At 49.6% G+C, this 21,621-nt stretch overlaps 1 protein-coding gene across 1 annotated transcript in view; it reads left to right on the top strand.

The window, feature by feature from the left end:
• The window catches only part of LOC103345127 (ATP-binding cassette sub-family A member 13), a 347,717-nt gene that overhangs the window by 80,851 nt on the left and 245,245 nt on the right, over positions 1 to 21,621 (top strand). Inside the window, exons 20-22 of the mRNA XM_070059456.1 lie at positions 5,184 to 5,297; positions 9,473 to 9,563; positions 20,412 to 20,588. Of these exons, the coding sequence (XP_069915557.1) occupies positions 5,184 to 5,297; positions 9,473 to 9,563; positions 20,412 to 20,588 (382 nt within the window). The remainder of the gene's footprint in view (positions 1 to 5,183; positions 5,298 to 9,472; positions 9,564 to 20,411; positions 20,589 to 21,621) is intronic.

A 21,621-nucleotide genomic window follows, 5' to 3' on the forward strand; every position in this document is an offset into this window, starting at 1 on the left:
AGTGCTTTTGAATGCAACTCTTTGCATGATACTTGTTGTGGTGGCTGTGGTTATTAGAGTACGTGCTGGTATTGACATTTTACCTCCAGAGTCAAGTGTGAGAATCTTGCTTCCACTTAGTTCTCCTTAATTCCCCCACTTTTAAATGCTCAGGTGCCCCTCTTATGACGGGGTGACATCCTGATAAGCCCGACATATTCTAAGTGGAAGATTCCGTGAACCCATCTAACCTGTGGGCCACCCGCAGCATGCTGCCATGTCAGCGGGTTCCCTGTGATGGCAGGACGCCGGTGCCGGTGCCCAGAGTTCTCCTTGCTAGCCCAGGGAAAGATCCAAATTCAAAATTCATCGTGTGTGTTGACACACCGTCACACCAAAGACGACACTGTGAGCTGGGGAGCCTCTGGGCCGTCAGACGGCGTTACAACTTATGTGTCACCCCTCAGTTGTGATGCAGAAAACTTGTGAGGACCAGGAGACTTCACTGCATTTACCCACATTTCTGTTCTTTCTGTTCTCTTCTTTCCCAGTGCTCCAAGATTCCTTCCCACATTTCTTAGCCATTTGAAGAAATTCTTGCATTCTGTGTAGTGCTCCCTCATTAAGAATGTCTTTATCGTCTCGTCACTCCTGACGATGCTGACCCTGGACGCAGAATTCCCAAGGGGCCATGCTTCCCGCAGCCTGAGAGCCCCGGCCTCTTCCTACCGACTGCCGTGGCCTCAGAGGCCGGACCTGCTGACCTCAGTCCGCAGTCCTGACTTTCCAGGCAGTTTCTCCCGGCAGCAGCCAGGGTTCCCGTCGTCTGTTCTCAAGAGCTTACGGTGTGGCTTGCTGTGAGCTTTTCTCCCTCCACCCTGGAGTTTGTGTCCCTGCTGGAGCCTGTAGGATTTTGAATTCCACGCATGTCAGTCATTACTACTTCTGATGCTTTCAGTTCCCTCCTGTGTCTCCTCTCTTTCTGGGACTCTGCTGACAGCAATGTTGAGTTTTTATTGTTGTCCTGCAGGCCCCGGAGGCTCTGGTCACTTTGTGAAGTCATCCGAGTTGTTGTTCTTGCTCAGATTGGGTAAACTATTGACCAGGTTCGCTGACTCTGTCCCCCCTCATCTCCCTTCTGCCGAGACCATCAGTGAGTGCTTTTGGTTACTGTGTGTGTCAATTCTATATGATAATTTTATTTTTTTTCTAAAAACCTTTTTCTTAATATTTTCTGCTAGTTAATTTTCAAGGCAAATTCTAATAGCTACTGATGAGTTTTTATAGTGGTTGCTTTACTGTCCAGTTCATTGCAACATCTGATTGATTTCAACGCTTGCACCGATTGCATGTTTTTAGTTGGGTTGCGTTTCCTCTAGCTCTTGCATCATGGGTGAGTTCTGCTTGTGCCCTTGGCATTTTGCCTGTTGTGTTATAAGATTCCGAGCGCAATGTTAAAACCTTTCAGCTTGCCAGGTACTATCCTGCTTAGGTTTCACGTGCAGGTGTTGGCCTACTCTGTGGGCTGTGGCTCTAGCGATGTGCTGGTTGTCACAGCTCTATAGTTGCTGTGTTTACCTGGTACTGCCTGGGCTCCTCCTGCCTCAAAGGGAACAGGTAGGGTTTCTCCAGGCTCAGCTTCCAGATGTGGTCCTGGCGCCTTGGGCCATCAGAGGAGGAGAGGACATGGCAGGCCCGGCCTCTGTCATGTTGGGGCCCTCTCGCTGTGGGGGAGGTCGTGTCTCCAGGCAGGGCCACGTGCAGGAGAATCTTCCTTGCTGCTGTCTGTGAGCTACTCCGTGTCTGGGCTGATGCTTCTCGTGTAGCAGCTCCTGTGCTGGTGCACCCTGGGGGAAGGAGAGCCACCTCCTGTCCGCCTGTTATCAGCTTGGGTCCCATCCCTTGTTGGTGTGGGCTGCTGCTGTCAGCAGGGCTCCTGCTCTGTCCGCGGAGGAGTGAGCCCATGTAGGCGGCCTTTGATTGCTGGGTTGTGGCTGGGAGATGAGCGTCTGAGTCGGTCTCCATGGAGCGGAGGTTGTAGACTCCGTTTGGCTGTGTTCTCCCTCCTGCCCTGGGACCCTGACCACTTTCCCTCCCCCTCCCTGCTCCTACTTCTCTCTGCTGGCCCTTGTGTCGTGTCCAGGGTGCAGTGGGATACTTAACAGGGTGGAAGCAGGGAGAAACGGTGTTTTGTCTGCAAAAGCCCTTCTCCAGGTCCTTCTGGCATAATGTTGTTGCCCTTTGACCCTGCCTCACTGGGTGTGTGGGAAGCTGCAGGCTCTGGTTGTCTGCTTCCTGAGACCTGGAGCTGGACACTCTGCCCCCAAGTAGTGGCTTCTCCCCAAGGCCGGCAGCACTTGAAGCTTCTGCTCTCAGTCCTGTTTTATCAGAGTTCGTCCATTTCCAGACCGCATCATTGTGTGTGTGTGTGTGTAAACCTGCTGCAGATGACTGATAATTTTTTCTTTGAAAAGTACATTGCACAGAGACTTTAACATCTAGGATAACAGAGATAGTATTTATTTCATTAAAAATTGTCCTCAGGGTTTTTTCACATTTAGTCACTTAGTTTTCTAAGGTTGTTAAATTATTTTATTTTATTTTTTTGACAGGCAGAGTGGACAGTGAGAGAGAGAGAGAAAGAGAGAAAGGTCTTCCTTTGCTGTTGGTTCACCCTCCAATGGCTGCTGCGGTTGGTGCGCTGTGGCTGGTGCACTGTGCTGATCCGAAGCAGGGAGCCAGGTGCTTCTTCTGGTCTTCCATGGGGTGCAGGGCCCAAGCACTTGGGCCATCCTCCACTGCACTCCCTGGCCACAGCAGAGAGCTGGCCTGGAAGAGGGGCAACCGGGACAGAATCCGGCGCCCCGACTGGGACTAGAACTCGGGGTGCCGGCGCCGCTAGGTGGAGGATTAGCCTTGTGAGCCGCGGCGCCGGCATTAAATTATTTTAAGTGTTAATGTTTTAAATTATTTGTGAAGAACATTAGTTAATATTATACAATTAAGTTATTCAGTGATAAATATTTATATATATATCCTAATATTTTAGTGAAGATCAAATAAATTAAAAGTAGACTTTCAGAGATTTGCATATTTGTTTAGAGAAATAGCTCATGTATTTCTTCTCCAAATCAGTTGTATTTTTTTTAAGATTTATTTATTTATTTGAAAGAGTTACACACAGAGAGAAGGAGAGGCAGAGAAAGGGAGGGAGAGGGGAAGAGGTAGGAGGAGGGAGAGGGTGGGAGAGGAAGGGAGAGAGAGGTCTTCTATCCGCTGGTTCACTCCACACTTGGCTGCAACAGCTGGAGCCATGCCGATCCAAAGCCAGGAGCTTCTTCTGGGTCTCCCATGTGGGTGCAGGGGCTATCTTCCACTGGCTTCACAGACCATAGCAGGGAGCTACAGGAAGTGGAGCAACCAGGACTTGAACTGGCACCCATATGGGATGCCGGCACTGCAGGTGGCAGCTTTAATGGCTATGCCACAGCACTGGCCCCTAAATTTATTTATTCTATTGCTTTCCTTAGGTTTTCTGCATTAGTAGTTTATTGATATAGTCAATGAATTCTTATTTAATTAACTTTACTTTTTAATGCAATAAAAACAGCTTTGAGTCTGAATTAGCTTGTATTGAATGATGGCTAATATTATTTTCTGTAAAATCATTTCCTGAATAAATTCCTAAAGTTTATTCATATTTTTGATAAAGTTTTATGGTTTCAATTTGTTAACTTCAAAAATGTCTACATGGAGCAGGACTTGTGTAGTGGGTAAAACCACTGCCTGTGATGCCAGCATCCCTTATGGGTGCTGGTTCTCGTCTCAGCTGTTCCACTTCCTATCTAGCTCCCTGCAGCTATGGCCTGGGAAAGGTAGCAGAGGATGGCCCAAGTGGTTGGGCCCCTGCCACCCACGTGGGAGACCTGCATGATGATCCTGGCCCATTCCTGGCCGTTATAGCCATTTGGGGAGTGAACCAGCAGATGGAAGATCTCTCTTCTCTCTCTGTTTCTCTGCTGTCTCTCAGTAATTCTTTAAATAAATATATATTTTTTTTAAAAAAAAGTCTTCATAAACTTCTGTTAAACTTATAAATTCATAACACATCTTTAAATTTATATACTTTCAGGTTTTGTTGTACTCTAGCATATTGTAAACATTTCTTGGGCATTTGAAAAGGGAGTGTATTTATGAGATAAATTAGGGGAATTTAACTTATAATAACTGGGTATATAGGCCTGTGGTTTACATATAAGCACAGACATGTATGTGCATGGTCTCTATTGCAGGTTTAGAATCTTGTATAGACCTCTAGATCGGCCGTGTTAATGCCCCTCACCTTCCGCACGTCTGCATGCTTTTTTGGCCTGCACAGCTGGCATTTACTGCGCCTTTATCCTATGCCGAGGCTGCTCCCCAGACGTTGGGATGTTAATGTGTCTTCATGCCTGTGGCAACCCCACCCATGTTATTTTGGAGTTGGAAGTTGAGGGCTTAAGGTTTTCCTCTCTCGGCTGTGCTGGCTGCTGTTAGCGCCTGTGCCACCAGGAGGGTCTCCCGTGACTGTGGAAAGATGTGATTGGACCCCGAAACCCTCCTCCACCACCTCCTTAGCTCGGAGACCATTCCCAGCACGAAACAGAACAACATTGCAATAGACGTCTCCACGGTAGAACTTTGTGTTTCATTTAAACTGTATCCCCAGGATATAGTCTTTTTATCTTGAGAGAAAATAGCATGTGACCGAATATTTTTATGATTTTCTACGTTTTATGCCAATGTACTCTGCCAGCAGCGGTAGATGAATAAAGACACCAGTTTTACTCTCTCCTCGCTAGTGTTGGGTTCCATAAAACAAAACACATGGGTCTTGGTTGAAAACACATTTCTGAGGAGGTGTTGGTGACCACTGTTGTATTTGATCGCATGTGCTAGGGCTCTGCCCTCTACTGAACCTGAGCCCAACATGGTGAGCTGATCCGCGGTGAGCACACGAGCAGGTCCTGGATGGGAGGAGCCAAGGGGAAGGGTCTCCAGATCACAGGGAGGATGTGCTAGGGTCTTTCACGCTGATGGGTGAGGGGTCAGCCAGCCTGCGGTGGCAATGAGAGATCCTTGCTTGGGTGGGCACACTGTGATGGATGGGGCTGATCCTAATATGGCGGCGTAAGAGGCTGACCCAAACATGCTTCTTTTTGCAGGCGAATTATACCTTTCATTTTGTGGACAAGCTGAAGGGTCTATTGGAAACGGTGCTGAAGATGTCCAGCCTTTTCCAGGGAAGTGGGAGTGGCCAGGTGTTCAGCCAGCTGCAGGTGAGTGGTGACTGCCTTCGCCAAGAGGGTGGGGGGAGCCACCTGCTGGGCTGTGTCTGGGTCCACACACCTGAGTCTGGCGTGGTTTTCATGGTGGACTAGTAAAATTGATAAAATTGGGATAGTGTGAAAACATCTCATGAATTTTCAGGGTTTTACTCCTGAAAGATGGTATTATTGATGCCAGTGCTGTGGTATGGCAGGTTAAGCCACTGCCTATGATGTTGGCTTCACATATGGGTGCTGGTTCTAGTCCCAGCTGTTCAACTTCCAATCTAGCTCCGTACTGGTGTGCCTGGGAAAGCAGCAGAGGATGGCCCAGGTACTTGGACCCCTGCACCCACGTAGGAGAATTGGAGGAGGCTTCCGGCTGTTGGCTTCAGATTGGCTCAGCTCTAGCCATTGTGGCATTTGAGGAGTGAACCAGCAAATGGAAGATCTCTCTCTCTCTCTCTCACTTTCAAATCTTTTTAAAAATGGCATTATTGTGAGAATGGTTAATGTTTAACATTTATTCATTTTTTATTAGTTTTTTTTTTTTTTGACAGGCAGAGTTAGACAGTGAGAGAGAGAGACAGAAAGGTCTTCCTTTTCCATTGGTTCACCCCTCAGTGGCCGCTGTGGCTGGTGCGCTGCGCTGATCCGAAGCTGGGAGCCAGGTGCTTCTCCTGGTCTCCCATGTGGGTGCAGGGCCCAAGCACTTGGGCATCCTCCACTGCACTCCCTGGCCACAGCAGAGAGCTTGGAAGTCAGCCAGGCAAGAACGCAGAGGAAGAGGAGCAACTGGGACAGAATCTGGCGCCCCAACCGGGACTAGAACCTGGGGTGCCAGCACCACAGGTGGAGTATTAGCCCAGTGAGCCGTGGCGCCGGCTATTAGTTTTTTTTTTTTTTTTTTTTAAAGATTTTACTTCTTTATATGAAAGAGTCATAGACAAAAAAGGAGAGACAGAGAGAAAGGTCTTCCATCCACTGATTCACTCCCCAAATGGCTGCAATGGCCGGAGCTGAGCTCATCTGCAGCAGGAGACTCCTCTGGATCTCCCACGTGTGTGCAGGGCCTTAAACACTTGGGCCATCTTCCTCTGCTTTCCCAGGCCACAGCAGAGCTGAATCGGAGGAGGAGCAGCTGGGACATGAACTGGTGCCATATGCGATGGGGCAATGCAGGCGGAAGCTAAGCCTGCTATGTCACAGTGCTGGCTCCATTTACCCATGCTTTAAAATTTTTTTTAAGATTTATTTATTTAAAAGTCAGAATTACAGAAAGGCAGAGAGAGAGAGAGAGAGAGAGAGAGAGAGAAGTCTTCGATCCACTGGTCCACTCCCCAGTTGGCCGCAGTGGCCAAAGCTGGGCTGATCCAAAGCCAGGAGCTTCTTCCTGGTCTCCCATGTGGGTGCAGGGGCTCAAGGACTTGGGCCACCTTCCACTGCTTTCCCAGGCCATTGCAGAGAGCTGGATGGGAAGTGGGACAGCCGAGACTCAAGCTGGCACTGCAGGTGGCAGCTTTACCTGCTATGCCACAGTATACTCCCCCCCACCCCCACCCTGCACCATGTTTTAAATTCTAAATGAAGCAATGCTGTTTAGGTGATTTCTGTACTTTTCAATTGTGGGCCTATTTTCATGATCAATTCTTTGCTTTGCTTTTGCTTTTTTTTAAGAGATTTATTTATTTGAAAGAATTAGAGAAGGGGAGAGACAGATCTTCCAACTCTGGGTCATTCTCCAGATGGCCACAATGGCCAGCACTAGGCCAGGCTGAAGCCAGGAACCTGGAGCTTCATCCAGGTCTCCTACATGGGTGGCAGGGGTCCAAGCATTGGGCCATCTTCCTCTGCTTTATCCGGGCCATTAGCTGGTAGCTGGACTGGAAGTGAAGCAGCCGAGACATGAACCAGCGCCCATATGGGATGCTGATGTTGCAGGAGTGACTTCACCTGCTACACGACGACGTCGCCCAGGTCCGTGATCTGTTTGTAATACTCCGTGTTGTTGAACAAACACTGATATAATGAGTGTTCTGATTTCTTCTGAGTGTGACGATCGTTGGCTGTGAAACTATTTCAGGTAGGTCACCTGGAGCTCCTGGCTTTGTGTGGCTCTGAGCTCCTGTAACCTGGTAGCACGAGAACTTTGTGCCTGCATCTGCGTTCTTGCCTGGCTGACTTCGGATCCACTAGACGAGGTTCAGAGCTTGGACTCAGGAGCCAGTGGGTCCAGTGTGAGGCCCAGCCCTCTCCCACCAGCTGTGTGGTCTTGCACTGGCCACTACGTGTCCCCGTGTCTTGGGTTTCTTGCCTGTGGAACGAGGAGATGATAGTAGTCCCGAGGTGGCAGTAGTCGGTCGTGTCGGGCACCTGGAGCTGGGTTTGGCATAGAGGAACGGCCACTGGGGGGGTTTGGGTCTGGTGAGATGAGGATGCCAAGGGGGGTGAGATGGGCAAGAATTTTCTCACAGAAGCAGTTGTGAGAGCAACAGAAGAGGGAGCCTGGGAGGGCCGGTGGCAAGGTGGTCAGGTGGTGATGCACAGCTGACCCTGAGGGAGGAGGGAGAGCGGGAGCTGGGGGGACGCCCCATGGTAGGGCCTGCGACTGAAGGAACCTTGGGCAAGGCTGTGAGGGCTCATGCAGCCAGAGTTGCCTCTTACCAGACAGAGCCCAGCAGCTCCGAGGAGTGGGCTGGCTGTGGTGGACAGTGGCCTGGAGCAGCTGGAGGAGGCCGGCCTCCAGGAAAGCTGAGATGCAGTCCGAGCTCCTTGGAGCTGGGCTCTGAGGCCCTTGTTCTCAGGCGGCCATGGCTGTGTGCCTTGCTGGTTATTGTGGGTGTCGCCTTTGCTCTGCCTGCTCGCAGGTTACTAACTTGTCAATACGGAGATCAGACTTTGTGTGGCCAGACGGTGACCGGTTTAGGCTCTGATAAGGTGACGGTGTGCCCAGTGCAGAACTCGCTGAGCACCAGGGGACCCAGAGGGGTGCCCGCCCTGCTCGTGTAACAAGTCATGAAGTCATCAGTGAAAGCCACTCGGTGCCCTTCGTCACCGTGACGGGCCCTTGGTCTGCAGAAGCGCCTTCTGGGCACGCTTCATCTGGACTGCCGTCATATTTACAGCTTATGTTTGCTGCGTCTTTACTTCCACAGGAAGACATGCCCTGTGTTCTTTACTTCTCAGCACTGGGGCCGTGTTCTGTAAGAGCTGTGGTCTGGGTTTACAGCAGTAGACACGTGTGTGCAAGGCCCGACTGTGCCACCAGATGGCAATGTTAGCCCCTTTGCGTGCCTGCAGCAGCCTTGCCTGGTGGTGAAAGCCGAGGGAGTTTCCTGGGACAGATGACACAGTGCATCCTAAAGCACCCTGTACTGGCAGAGAGCTAAGGTCTGGTGAGAGACGAGCAGATTCCCCCACAAAGCAAACGCCAGGGTGTCACGGTCAAGTGTTTCATCCTTAGACGCGAGAGTGCTCGAGAGAGAAGGCGCAGGTGAGCCGGCCTCTCCTGACCTGAGGCTCCGTGGTGGCTGTGTGCAGAGCAGTCTCTGAGGAAGAGGGGGTTCCAGAATTAATCCTGACGTCCTGATCCTGCTGTTGAGCCGCACAAGGCATTGGCACTTTTTCCTGTTTTGCTTGTTGTGTGTCTGCGGCACACATCCTGTTGCAAAATGTAAAAGGGTGAGATTTCATTAAGTTGAAGAAAACAGCTTTGGAGACCTCTGCACAGTAAAGCCGTTGACAGCTGCTGCAAAGTGAGAGGCACCGAGGTGGGAGAGGAGCGGTGCTTCCTGAGGGGCGTGGCCAGTGCTGGGACCCTTCTCCAGAGGTTTAGCAAGAATGATCCCCCGTCTACACCTGACCCTGGTGGCAGAGGTCATGTCAAGGAAGGAAAGGATCTGTATAAAGTGAAGGATCACAGTTAGCGTCGCAGAAAATTGTGCTCAGAAGTCACAAGTGAATTAATTCATTCTGCTTTCTGCTTCAGTGTAATTTCAGTTATAACCTAAATTTTCATAACTGCTGCTTTTGTCTTTAAGGTAAACTTCTAACTGCATCATCTCATTATTTATTGGGGTGTTTTAGAACTCCTTTCAAATAGATTCCTTGGTGTCTTTTCTCCATGTAATGGTACTAAGTTTTATTCAATAAGGAGAAAAATATAATTATTTGTTATTTTCCTTCAGAATGCCCTGAGAAACAAATTTATAAGAAGGTTTATAGAAGTCCAGCTGCACATTGATGTAGACACCCTAATGGAAAAACTCCAGACATACGGTAGGTGTGCTGTTGGGTGTGCCACGCGGCTCTGCTACGTCCCACCTCTGTGGCCACAGAGCTCCCGGGTGATGTGTCCACGCCACATTGCCCCTCTGTCTCTGTCTTCTGATCTGTACCAGGGAGGGCTTGAACTAACGGCACTGCAAAGTTCCCTCAAACCTGAAGTGTCCTGGTTCACTGATCCAGAGCTTGACTAGCGAGCGGCTTAGTTACAAAGGAAAATGTCTGTGATTTGAATGTCAGAACAGTTAACTCCAAAACCAGTTTATGAGAGATTACTATTACCAGTTAACCATAAATTGAAAGCAATTGCAATGCTTTAAAAAATGTGGAGCTCAGACTAGAAAAAAAATCTCAATCAGCAGACATTCACTGTATCTCTACACTTGATGATTCGTGAGTTATGATGCCTAACAAACATTTGCTGAACACACAGGAGAGCCAGCCCCATGCAAGGCTCTGGAGAGGGGTGGACGTGTTCCCGCCCACCAGGCCGTGCAGTGGGAGGGCACCCGTGCTGAGAAACAGCGACAGGACGGCAACGTGAGGGCTGGGCCAGGGTCATGCCAGAGGTGCTCTCGGGAGCCTAACCCAGCGGCAGGGGTGTGGAGATGCAGGAGCGGGGTCAGGCTGCTTCAGGTCCCTGGCCCAGGCCCTCTGCTCACGCATGGAAAATGGGCTAAGCACTGCCTGACGTGTGAGGGTTAGAGGATGCCAGGCGTCACGCTAAGTGCAATACTTTCCTTTTGTTAGAAGAAAAATGGTGAATTTACTACTTTAGAGATATTAATAAAACAGCTGAGTCGTCTCCCTTTTCCAAAATGTTTGGATCCAGAAATTTTTTCAGATTTCATACATGTGGTTAACAATTTTGTAATATTTGTGTAAGTAGGTATCTTGAGGGTGGGAGCAAAGTCTAAGCATGACATTCGCTTGTGCTTGGTGTATACCTCACACACATAGCCTGAAGGCGATTTGACATTTGTTTGAAAGGCAGTGTTAGAGAGAGCTTCTGACGTCCACTAGTTCACTCCCCAAATAGTTGTACCAGCTGGGTGGGCAGGGCCAAAGTCAGCAACCAGGAACTCCTCCTTGGTCTGGGTGCAGGGCCCAAGCACTTGGGCATCTCCTGCTGCTTTCCCAGGTGCACTAGCAGGGAGCTGGATCAGAAGCACAGCAGCCAGGACTGGAACCAATGGTTCATTATGGGATGCCAGTGTTGCACCACAACGAGCCCCCTGAAGGTAATTTTATACAGAAATTTCAATAATTCTGTGCAAGAAGCAGTTTCACTCTGGAATTTCCAGGTGAGGCGTAACGTTGGCGCTCCGAGAGTTCTGGGTTCTGGAGCATTCTGGATTTCAGATGTTCATATTAGGAGTATTCAACCCGAATTCTGTTTGTTCTCTAAAGTTTATATATTTTATTTGAAAGGGAGAAAGGAAGAGCTCCCATCCACTAGTTTACTCCCCAAATCCATGTAACAGTCGGGATGGGTTGAAGCTGGGAGCCAGGAACTCCGTCGAGGCCTCCCACGTGGGCGGCAGGGACCCAAGCACTTGAGCTGTTGCCTGCCTCCGAGGACACGCGGCAGCTGGAAGCTGGGTCAGCAGTAGACTGGGACTTAAACCAGGCCCTCTGGTGTGGGACGCAGGCATCCTAAGCAGTGTGTTAGCCTCTGCCAAAAACCTATCCTGTGCTGTGGCGCGCTAGGTTAATCCTCCGCCTGCGTTGCTGGCATCCCATATGGGCGCCGGTTCTAGTCTCAGCTGCTCCTCTTCCAGTCCAGCTCTCTGCTGTGGCCTGGGAAAGCAGTAGAAGATGGCCCAAGTGTTTGGACCCCTGCACCTGCATGGGAGACCAGAAAGAAGCTCCTGGCTTTGGATCAGTGCAGATCTGGCCATTGCAGGCATTTGGAGAGTGAACCAATGGAAGGAAGACTTTTCTCTCTCTCTGTCTCACTGTCTAACTCTACCTGTCAAATAAATAAACAAACTCTTGAGAAAAATAAAGTAAATGTTGGGGCTGGTGCTGTGGCATAACAGGTGGGGCTGCTGCTTGTAGTGCCGACATCCCATATGGATGCCGGTTCGAGACCCGGCTGCTCCACTTTGATCCAGCTCCCTATGGCCTGGGAGAGCAGTGGAAGGTGGCCCAAGTCCTTGGGCCCTTGCACCCGCGTGGGAAGCCCGGAGGAGGCTCAGCTCTGGCTGTTGCGGTCATCTGGGGAGTGAACCAGCGGATGGAAGACCTCTCTCTCTGCCTCTCTTCTCTCTGTGTAACTCTGACTCAAATAAGTAAGCATTAAAAAAAAAAAAAAAAAAGTGAATGTTACCATCTTTTTTTTTTTTTTTTTTTAAATGAAGTGGTACTGGCAAACTCACAGTAACAGAGGCTGCATCTTGGATTGCTGGAGCTTGGAGTGGCACGGGGCTGGGTGTGGGCCTGATGGCACCGAGCTCCAGTCTCCTTAGCTAGGGAATGAAGTCGCCCCACTGGGTGCTTCCTGTGAGTTGTGTCCACCCCCTGCAGACGTTGTTCACTGCACAGCGGGTATCGTGGACTGAGGCGAAGAGCCTGGCGGCCGTTACCCTGATGCAATTCCTGGGAATGGTTGCCAGCCCTCCGGTCACTGTTCTCCATTAATAAACACACCTTTTTACTTATAGCAAAAATGTATGTCTGCTCCAGAAACAGTGGGAGACACAAGTCAGCCTGCAAAGGCCAACGCCTGTGTGTTGTCCCCGGCGGTCACTGCTGTGGGGCCTTGGGTGCCTTGTCAGCTGGTGTGCGTCACGTGTCCTCGCAGCTTGTGCATTTGTACGAAATTCCTGCGTCCACGCCATCCTGTGTGCTGCTTGTAGAAATAAATGGTCTCACAGCAAAGGTTCTTTGTATCTGTGAACGCCGACTCTCTTCAGACCCGTCCCCGAGCCCAGCCCCCTTCCTTTTCACTCCCCGGTAGGAATCACTTCAAACTTGCCTAGCCATTTCTTCTCCATTGGTCATCATTTCCTTAAGTGATATGTCTATAGCAGTGCTTCTTGATTCATTCCTTGCAGGAATTGTGGATTGATTTCCTGCTATGAAAGATGCAGGTTGACTCCTGCCCAGTTGCCCGGCCCGGCCCGGCTCTGGCTCTCCGGCCGTCCTGAGACGTTGCACCCGGATGACTGCCGTTCAAGGCAGAGCCAGGCTGTGCGCCGCAGGAAGTCTCCCTTTTCGCGACATTTCTCCGTTCCTAGAACTTCACGTTCTCTGCCTTTACGTGGAACACCCGCTGCGTGCCCCGCCCCCGCCTGCTGGGGGAGACCCTCTGTCTATGCCTGCAGCCCCTCCCGGGCTTCCCCCCAAGGCTGGTTGGCCGCTCCCACCCCCACAGGCCATGTCCTGTGGTGCTGTGTCCTCCTCCGTTTCCTTTCATTACGTCCATTGCAGATTCATAGCCACAAGTACCCTGAAAACAAGGGCACCGGGAACCTCCCGAGGACTGCTACTCGACAGACTCACTCCTGTGTCTGAAGAAGAGGCGGAGGTACCCTGCTTCCTTTCCGATGGTTTCTGTCTCCTTTTCAAAGGATTAATCTTGCCGGAGGCCTATCCGTCTTCTGTTCAGGCTTGCTTGTTCTCTCTACTCTTTGTTTAGTTCATTGATTTCTGCTTTTTTTTTTTTTTTTTTAAATTTCCATCCTTTTATTATCTTTGGTTTGCTGCTGTATTTTTGGAGTAATTTCTTTTTTGAATAGACAGCTGAACAGGCTGTACCTGTTTCTGTTTTACTTTTTTTTTTTTTAAAGATTTATTTATTTGAAAGACGGCATTATAGAGGCAGAAAGGGTGGTCTTCTATCCCCTGGTTCACTCCCCAAATGGCCTCGATGGCCAGAGCTGGGCAGATCTGAAGTTGAGAACCAGGAGCTTCTTCCAGGTCTCCCACGTGGGTGCAGGAGGGGCCCAAGGACTTGGGCCATCCTCCACTGCTTTCCCAGGCCATTAGCAGAAGACTGGATTGGAAGAGGAGCAGCCGGGACTCAAACTGGTGCCCATATGGGATGCTGGTGCTGCAGGTGGCGGCTTTACCTGCTATGCCACAGCGCCAGCCCTGCGGTAATTTCTTGAGACAAATACTTAAGTCACTGATTTCCATTTTATCTTCATTTCTGATACACATGAGGAGTCTCAAAAAATTTCATGGAAAATGTAAATCATGAACAAACTATGTGTTGATTTCAAATGGTTTTTCCCCAAAGTAAGCATATCTCTTAATTCTATTTTCTATGCTGTTTTTGAAGTCCTCTCATTTGTGCTCATGGCTGTACGTGACCCTCTGGGCTTTACCCTGACTGCCTCTCACAAGTTTGCTATGCTCTGTCTTCATTATAATCCAGCTGTATGTTTTTCAATATAGAGCTTGATTGCACTATTTCTCTTTTGGTCATTTGAGTCTTGAAAACCTAAAGCTTAATTTCTTCTAAAAATTGATTTATTTGAAAGACAGCGTGACAGAAGGAGAGACAAAGATCTCCTATCTGGTGGTTAACTCACCAAATGGCTGCGACAGCCAGGTTTTGGTCAGGCCAAAGCCGGGACCCAGGGACTCTGGATCTCCCATGTGACTGGTAGGGACCCAAGTGCTCGGGCCATCTGCTGCCTTCCCAGGCTCCTTAGCAGGAAGCTGAGCAGCCAGGACCTGAGCCAGTGCTCTGATAGGGGATACCAGCATTGCAGGTGCTGGCTTCCCGCACTGTGCCATAATGCCTGCCCCTGAAGCTTCGTTTCTAAGTATTTGAGATTTTCTATTTATCTTTGCGTTGCCGATTTCTAGTTTTATTTGACAGTACTGACAGAATTCACTCTGCCCGTAAGATTTCGCTTGTTTGAACCTTGAGGAGACTTGCTCAGTGTCCGACACTCAGTTCGGGTTCCCGCCTGTGGAGGTGCTGCGGTGGCTGGGTGTCCTGGTGGCCTCCCTCTGAGCGTCACATCCCAGGGTGACTGGGATTTTGTGTTTCCTTCCTGTTGTGCTGAGCTGGGGGGTGTGTGTTGAGCTGCACTGGTACTTTCTGTTGAACACGTTGGAGACGTTTAGGTTTCCCTTTGCCTGTGGTTGGCCCTTCCCTTCCCTTTCTCTTCCTTTCTTTCTGTCTGTAAGACCACGACTTTAGTAGGGTTGGTTTCCTTTATTAGCATCCTGCTTTGGTTTTAGCACTTTTTTTTAAACTTAATTTAAGGTACAAAAACTTCATGCATTTCATATATACAAATTTAGGAACAGTGATTCTCCCCAGCCTGCCCTCCCTCCCACCCACTCTCGCGTTTTCTGACTCCTCCTATTTCCATTCTTATTTTTTACAAAGATCTATTTTCAGTTAACTTTATGCTGGTAATATTAACCCTATAAGTAACGAGTTCAACAAGTAGTATGAAGAAGGAAAAAAGAAAACACTGTTCCTCAACAGTCGAGACAAAGGCTGTTCAAAGTCATCGCATCTCAGAGTGTCAATTTCACTTCCATAGATTACCTTTTAGGTGCTCATTAGTTACCACACATCAGAGAGAGCATTTGGCATTTGTCTTTTTGTGACTGGCTTATTTCATGAAGTATATAGTGGTTTCCAGTTGCATCCATTTTGTTGCAAATGATAGAATCTTTTTTTTTTTTTTACTGCTATGTGGTATTCCATGGTGTACTTATACCATAATTTCTTTATCCAGTCTCCAGTTGATAGGATCTGGGTTGATTCCACATCTTAGCTCTTGTGAATTGAGCTGTAATAAACATGGGGGTACAGGTAACTCTTTCATATGCTGATGTCATGGCCTTTGGGTCAATTCCCAGAAGTCCGGATGGTTTAGCACTTCTTGACATTGCATCTTGATACCTTTTATTGGGGGAAAGTGTTGATTGTTATCTTTTAAAGTGAAACCAGCTTTCTTTTCTCTCTCTCTTTTTTAAAGCTTTTATTTAATTTTTTTAAAAAGATTTGTTTGGAAGGTAGAGTTACAGAGAGGGGAAGAGACAGGAAGATCTTTCCATCTACTGATTCACTCCCTAGATGATCTCAGTGGCCAGCACTGGGCCGAGCCAAAGCCAGGTGCTTCTTCCGGGTCTTCCATGTGGGTGTTAGGCCCAAGCACTTGTTCCATCTTTGGCCGCTTTTTCCCAGATCATTTGCAGGGAGCCGGATCAGAAGTGGAGCAGCTGTGGCATGAACTGGGGTGCTGGTTTGCAGGTGGCAGCTTTGCCTGCTATGCCACAACACCCACCCCCGTGGCTGTTATCTTTTATAATGTGACTTCTGATGCGTTTGCTGCTCTCATCTGCAGGGAATTTTAACTCCCATTAAATTTGACTAAAACCTCTCACACTACCCATATATGCCTTTTATACCCTTTTCTGCTTGACAACTTGTCGTTTCTCTCCATGTTTCAGTTTGTAAATTGTTTTCTTACCAGTTTTTTAATCTCTTCATCTGGGTTGAATCTGGTATTAAATATACCCATGAAGTTCTTAATTTCCTTTGTTGCATTTCCTGTAAAATTTAAATTGTATTTTTTTTTGCAAATTTTAGTTCTCTGCTGAAAATCTTCATCTAATTTTTGGCTCTAATAATCACATTTTTGAAGTGCATCTTGTTAACGGTTAAATTTGAGTCTCCTGTGGGTCTTTTGTTATTGTCTATTTTTCTCTTGATTTTTGATTACTTTTTTAAAATTGAATACCAGACATTAAATGTGAAAAATTGTAGAAAATGTTGAGTTTCCTGATGGTGTTATTTTTTGCCAGAGAGAAGTGACTGTCCTGCTTTGGCAGAGGGCTGAGCCGGGCCACGTTGCTGGCGTCTGCCCTGGGCTGGCTGCGTGGGGCTGGGCGTCCATCTCCCCAGGCAAGTTTCCCAAAAGGCCTCCTCTGCTCCGAGGGAGTAGCCCTGCTGGGGTCGGAGGTCCCGAGTGGAAGCCGCTGTGTTCTCGGTAGTTCCTGACTTCAGAGTGCTCCGGGACTGCTGGGGGCTGAGCCTCTTTCTTGGCCGTAACGGGTGGCAGAGCACGCCGGGTACACTCCCCTTTCCCTGAGAGCTCGGCCCTTCACTCAGTGTTGACTTGATGGCTCCTGGAGACGTCACCAGCGTCCTCAAAGGGCCCCTGCGCTCCTTCGCTGCTCTTCACAGGACACGCGGTTCCTGTCCGTGGGCAGCTCCTCAGCGAGGCCTACTCTGTCCACTGCTGACCGTCGAGAAGAAGAGACTTCCTATCTGTCCTGTGACATTTTACCTCCATTAACAGTGTCATTTTAATCTTCAGGTTTAGTTTTTACATCACTGTTAGTATTTCTCCTACTTTTATTTTGGGTTTCTGTTTCATGTTGGAGGGTTTCCTGCCATGTTTGGTGAGGTTCAGACGAGGCTCAGAACCTGCGTGGAAGGCTTTTCTATGAGTGGATCTTACGGTGATTCGGTTCAGATCAGTAGGTCTTAATGGAGGGTGATTTTGGTAACGTCTGGAGGCAGACGATACTTCGGGGCCCAGGGTGTCTGCAGCTCATTAGTGCGATGAAGTCACTTGTTGAAAGCAGTTTTCGGGGCAGACATGTTGGGGTCGCAGATCCTGTGGTCTGCTTTGGCTGACACCTGCCAGATCCAGGGGCCTCGGGTAGATGCACCGAGCAGGGGACATTGACCGACTTTGACCATCTGGAGTGCAGTTCCCGACGACTCTAGACTTCCCTGATGCATTGCTTTGTTTGCTCATGTGTGCTTCAGGGTTCTGGCTGTCTTTCCCTTGCCTGCTGACTGCAGTCCCTGTCCTCTCCTTGGCCACCTTCCCTTGCATGTCACAGAGCTGGAGTGGCCCCGGAGGATGAGGTCCTGGGCTCAGGTGCTGTCATGGCTCTACCCACTGCGTCCTGTCCCCTGTGTGCCGTCCTCCTTCCTCAGCCATACCCTCATCTCTGGGCTGAGGAGAGTGCCCAAGGTCCCCAGAGTGGTGGGGCCAGCAGTTTGCACCTGACTGCACCAGGTGTGGTATGCTTAGTCCTGCATGCAGGAACCAGTATGCAGTACCCAGTACCCAGTACCCAGTGGGCACATGCTGCTTTCTGCTCCAAGGAGAGATTTGCGTGGTGTTCTGTGGTGAGTCTTTGCAAGGAGCTGGCTCTCTACTTCCTAGTCGCCTTCACGTACATGTCTGTCTGTCTGTCTGTCTGTCTCTCTCTCTCACACACACACCCCTGTGTGTGTCTCCTTCTCTTTCTGTCTCATACGTATGCACTTCATACTCCAAGCAATACATGTGAGCCAGCTCTTCACGGCCTGTTTTTAAGGTGCTTTGATCCTCCCCTTGGAAGATAATGAAAGCCACAGCAGGTGGAGGCCACGTTGCTCTTTATTGTATCTGACATCTGGAATCACACGCAGTTAGGCTGTCTAACTGAGCTTGCTAGGCAGGCTGATGGGGCGGCACATTCCCAGTGACAAACGGTCAGCAATGGCAAAAGGCAAAGAAAGCCATCCCAGGCCTGCCCCGGCCGTGGATTCAGTGCTCTCCAGCTCTCCAGTTCCACCTACGGGGAATAAACTCGCCACCATGCACCCTCAGTGCACAGTGTACTTCGGGTCTCCTATTTTCTAGTTTTGTGAATAGGAATAAGCAAAGGTCATTGGTTTAGAGCCTAGCTCTCTTCAATAATTATAAACATGACAACAGTTGGCATTTTGTAAGCACTTATTTTAAGATTTTATTTATTTGAGAGGTAGAGTCACGGACAGTGAGAGGGAGAGACAGTGAAAGGTCTTCCTTCTTTTGGTTCACTCCCCAGATGGCCGCAATGGCCAGAGCTATGCTGATCCAAAGCCAGGAGCCAGGTGCCTCCTCCTGGTCTTCTACACAGGTGCAGGGGCCCAAGCACCTGGGCCATCTTCAACTGCTTTCCCAGGTCATAGCAGAGAGCTGGATTGGAAGAGGGGCAGCCGGGACTGGAAGCGGCACTCATATGGGATGCCAGTGCTGCAGGCAGAGGATTAACCCACTGCACCATGGCCCCTGCCCCTGTAAACACTTATAATGTCAGGATATATCTATGTGTGTGTATTTTAGGGGAGTTCAAAGAATTCATGGGAAATGGAATTAAAAGATAAGTTTACTTTGGTGCAAAAATCTTGAAATCCATGCATATGCGAAGTCTTCAAGAATTTCATGGAAAAAGTGTGTCATGAAATTAAGCATGGGATCCAAAATTTCTTACACCAAAATGAACTTAATTACATCTCCACAAACCTTTGAAGTGTCTGTGTACACAGAAACCTGATTTGATTTTTCTGACAACCCCATCGATGTCTTTGCTGTCCTCATGCTATAGCTTTGGCAGATCAGTAGCACTCCGAGGGCAAACAGCCCATCAGGGGAGTTGCGGTGGGCGAAGTGTGCCTCCCTCCGTGGTCGTGGCTGGGGGCCATGCTGCCTCTGCACCCCAGCCAGCTGGCTACAGCCCATCACTCAGATGGGTCTTGCTTTGTGGTGGCCTCCGGAGCTACCATGGTGTGTCAGGAGATCCGCGCTTAGCCTCCCACCCAGAGGACTGATGCATTATAAATTGTTTAACATACAGTATCAGTCATTCCACAAAAATTAACTGTGCCAGGCTCAGAAAAGATCCCCACCTCCCCCCGCACTCGCCGCCTTCCACGGTACTTGTGGTGGAGGCACGGGAGGAGCGTCGCAGGACGCAGCAAGGCCAGTGCCGCCCGCTGGAGCCACCAGCCCAGATCAGTTTCAGGGACCCAGTGCTGTCTTGGGGAAGGATGTACATGGCAATAACGGATGAGAAAGCTAAACACTGCCGGCAGCAGCTCTTGTCCCTGCATCAGCAAACAGCTCCCCAGCGTGTGCCTTCTGTCTCTGCAGCAGGCAAACTGGGGTGCTGAGCCCTCTGTCTTGCCTGGGGTGAGGGTAGGGTTAGAAATCTGGACATGCACCTGCCCCATGGATATCACTCTGTGCGTTGTTACCTGAGCCAACATCCAGGTCTTAGACCAAGATGAAGGCAATGTATTTTGTCTGTTCCTCTGCTGCAAATCGATTGTTTTTCTTAGATTTGTGTGAGAGGCAGATAGGTAGAGCAGACAAAGCACTCCTATCCATTGGTTTACTCCTCAAATTCTCATAACACCAGGGGGAATGAAGACAGGAGCCGGTAACCCAATTCAGGTTTCCCACATAGGGGGTGGGAACACGATTGCTCGTGGTATCGCTGCTGCCTCCCAGGGTCTGCACTAGCAGGAGGCTGTAACTGGGAGCCAGAACGAGGTGTCAAACTCGGGTGCTGCCTGTGGGAGCAGGCCAAGTGCGCCTGCCCCAGAAATCAACGTCATACGTTAATAAATGTGCTTCCGTGACACACAGTGAGCTCGCTGTATGCTGGACGTGTCACGCACTTTATTTCACTTAATCTTTAGCAAGAGGACACAGAGGATGATTTCCATTCACGTTCCATAATCAGGATGTAGAATGAACGGCCAGGGCTGCCCACCGGGGAGAGCTGAGTGGGCCACATGGTGCACAGCAGAGATCCAGGTCCCCACCCCTAGTCCACAGGCTCTGCACCATGAAACACAGACACACATGGCTTCCTGCTCAGTGAGGAGGGTCTTGCCCCAGGGAAGCTCCCGTGGAGGCCGGGCCAGACCTCCAGCCTGTCTCCTGGCATCGTCTTAACTGCTATGCCAAAGCCTGCCCCGATTTGAGCAGTTTTTAAATGAAGGCATGTCTTCTCGCTTTCAAGTTCATCCATGAGCAGGGAGCACTGGGCGTGCTGGAAGCTGGTGTGGCCTAACCTGTCCACTTTCCACAGGAGGGATGCTGGAGAAAATGTTTAACCACACTGGGACCGACCACATCCGTCTCCTGGGCCATGTCTTGGTCAACCTGTCCTCCTGTGTGACTCTGAACCGTTTCCAGGCCATGGACTCTGTGGACGCCTTGGAGAGCAAAGCCCGTGAGCTGATGAAGCACAACAGCTTCTTGGCCAGTAAGTGTTCTGGGAGGGAGTCTGCTTGAGCAGCTCGTCTTGCCCGCTGCTTTCTGAAGGCGTCTTGCACTGATCAGAAAGAGAGGGAGGCCTTCCCGGACGAAATGTAAGATAAGACAGATACTTGTCTGAGCTCAGGAAGAGGCGTGCCTCACGCCATCACAACCGATGGGAATTCTCGCCACGCCAAGGACGGTGTGGCTTGCTGCGCCTTTGTATCATTCCACGGCATCATTTTTGGTTGAATATCATGTGATGAGTTATATTTTCCTGTGTTCTTAGGTACGCTTAGCCTCAGCCTCCTTCCCTGCCTCTCTCTCGTCATGGCTTCCTGATACTCTGGGGCAGGAGGAGAAAAGATGATGGCCAACTGTACACCATTAATTACCTATTCGAGAAGAACATGCTGGAATTGCTTATATTCCTTTCAGAGGAACTTTTCTCTGTTTTAAACAATTTATGGGGCCAACGTTGTAGCATAGCAAGTAAAGCCACCACCTGCAACACCGGCATCCCATGTGGGTGGTGGTTCACGTCCTGACTGTTCCGCTTCCGATCCAGCTCCCTGCTAATGGCCTGGCAAAAGCAGCAGCAGATGGCCCAAGTGCTTGGGCCCCTTCCACCCATGTGGGAGACCTAGACGAAGCTCCTGGCTTTGGCTAGGGAGTGAACCAGTGGATGGTAGATCTCTCTCTCCCTTTTTCCCTGTAACTCTGACTTTCAAAATAATATTTAAAAAAAAACTTATGTATTTGAAAGGCAGGACAACACAGGGAAAGACAGAAATCTCCCATCTGCTGGTTCACACTTCCCAAACGGCTGCAATAGCCAGGACTGGGCCAGGCAGAAGCCAGGATCCAAGAACTCTATCCAGGTCTCCCACATGAGTGGCAGGGGCCCAGCTACTGGAGCCGTCATCTGCTTTCCCAGGGGAGTTAGCAGGAAGCTGGATCAGAAGCAGAGAAGTTGGGACTCCAACTGGCATTCTGACGTGGGAACCCGTGTTGCAGGCGGTGCCTTAACCTGCTGCACC

Source organism: Oryctolagus cuniculus, chromosome 16 (genome assembly GCF_964237555.1).
Source record: "Oryctolagus cuniculus chromosome 16, mOryCun1.1, whole genome shotgun sequence".
Classification (NCBI taxonomy): Eukaryota; Metazoa; Chordata; class Mammalia; order Lagomorpha; family Leporidae; genus Oryctolagus; species Oryctolagus cuniculus.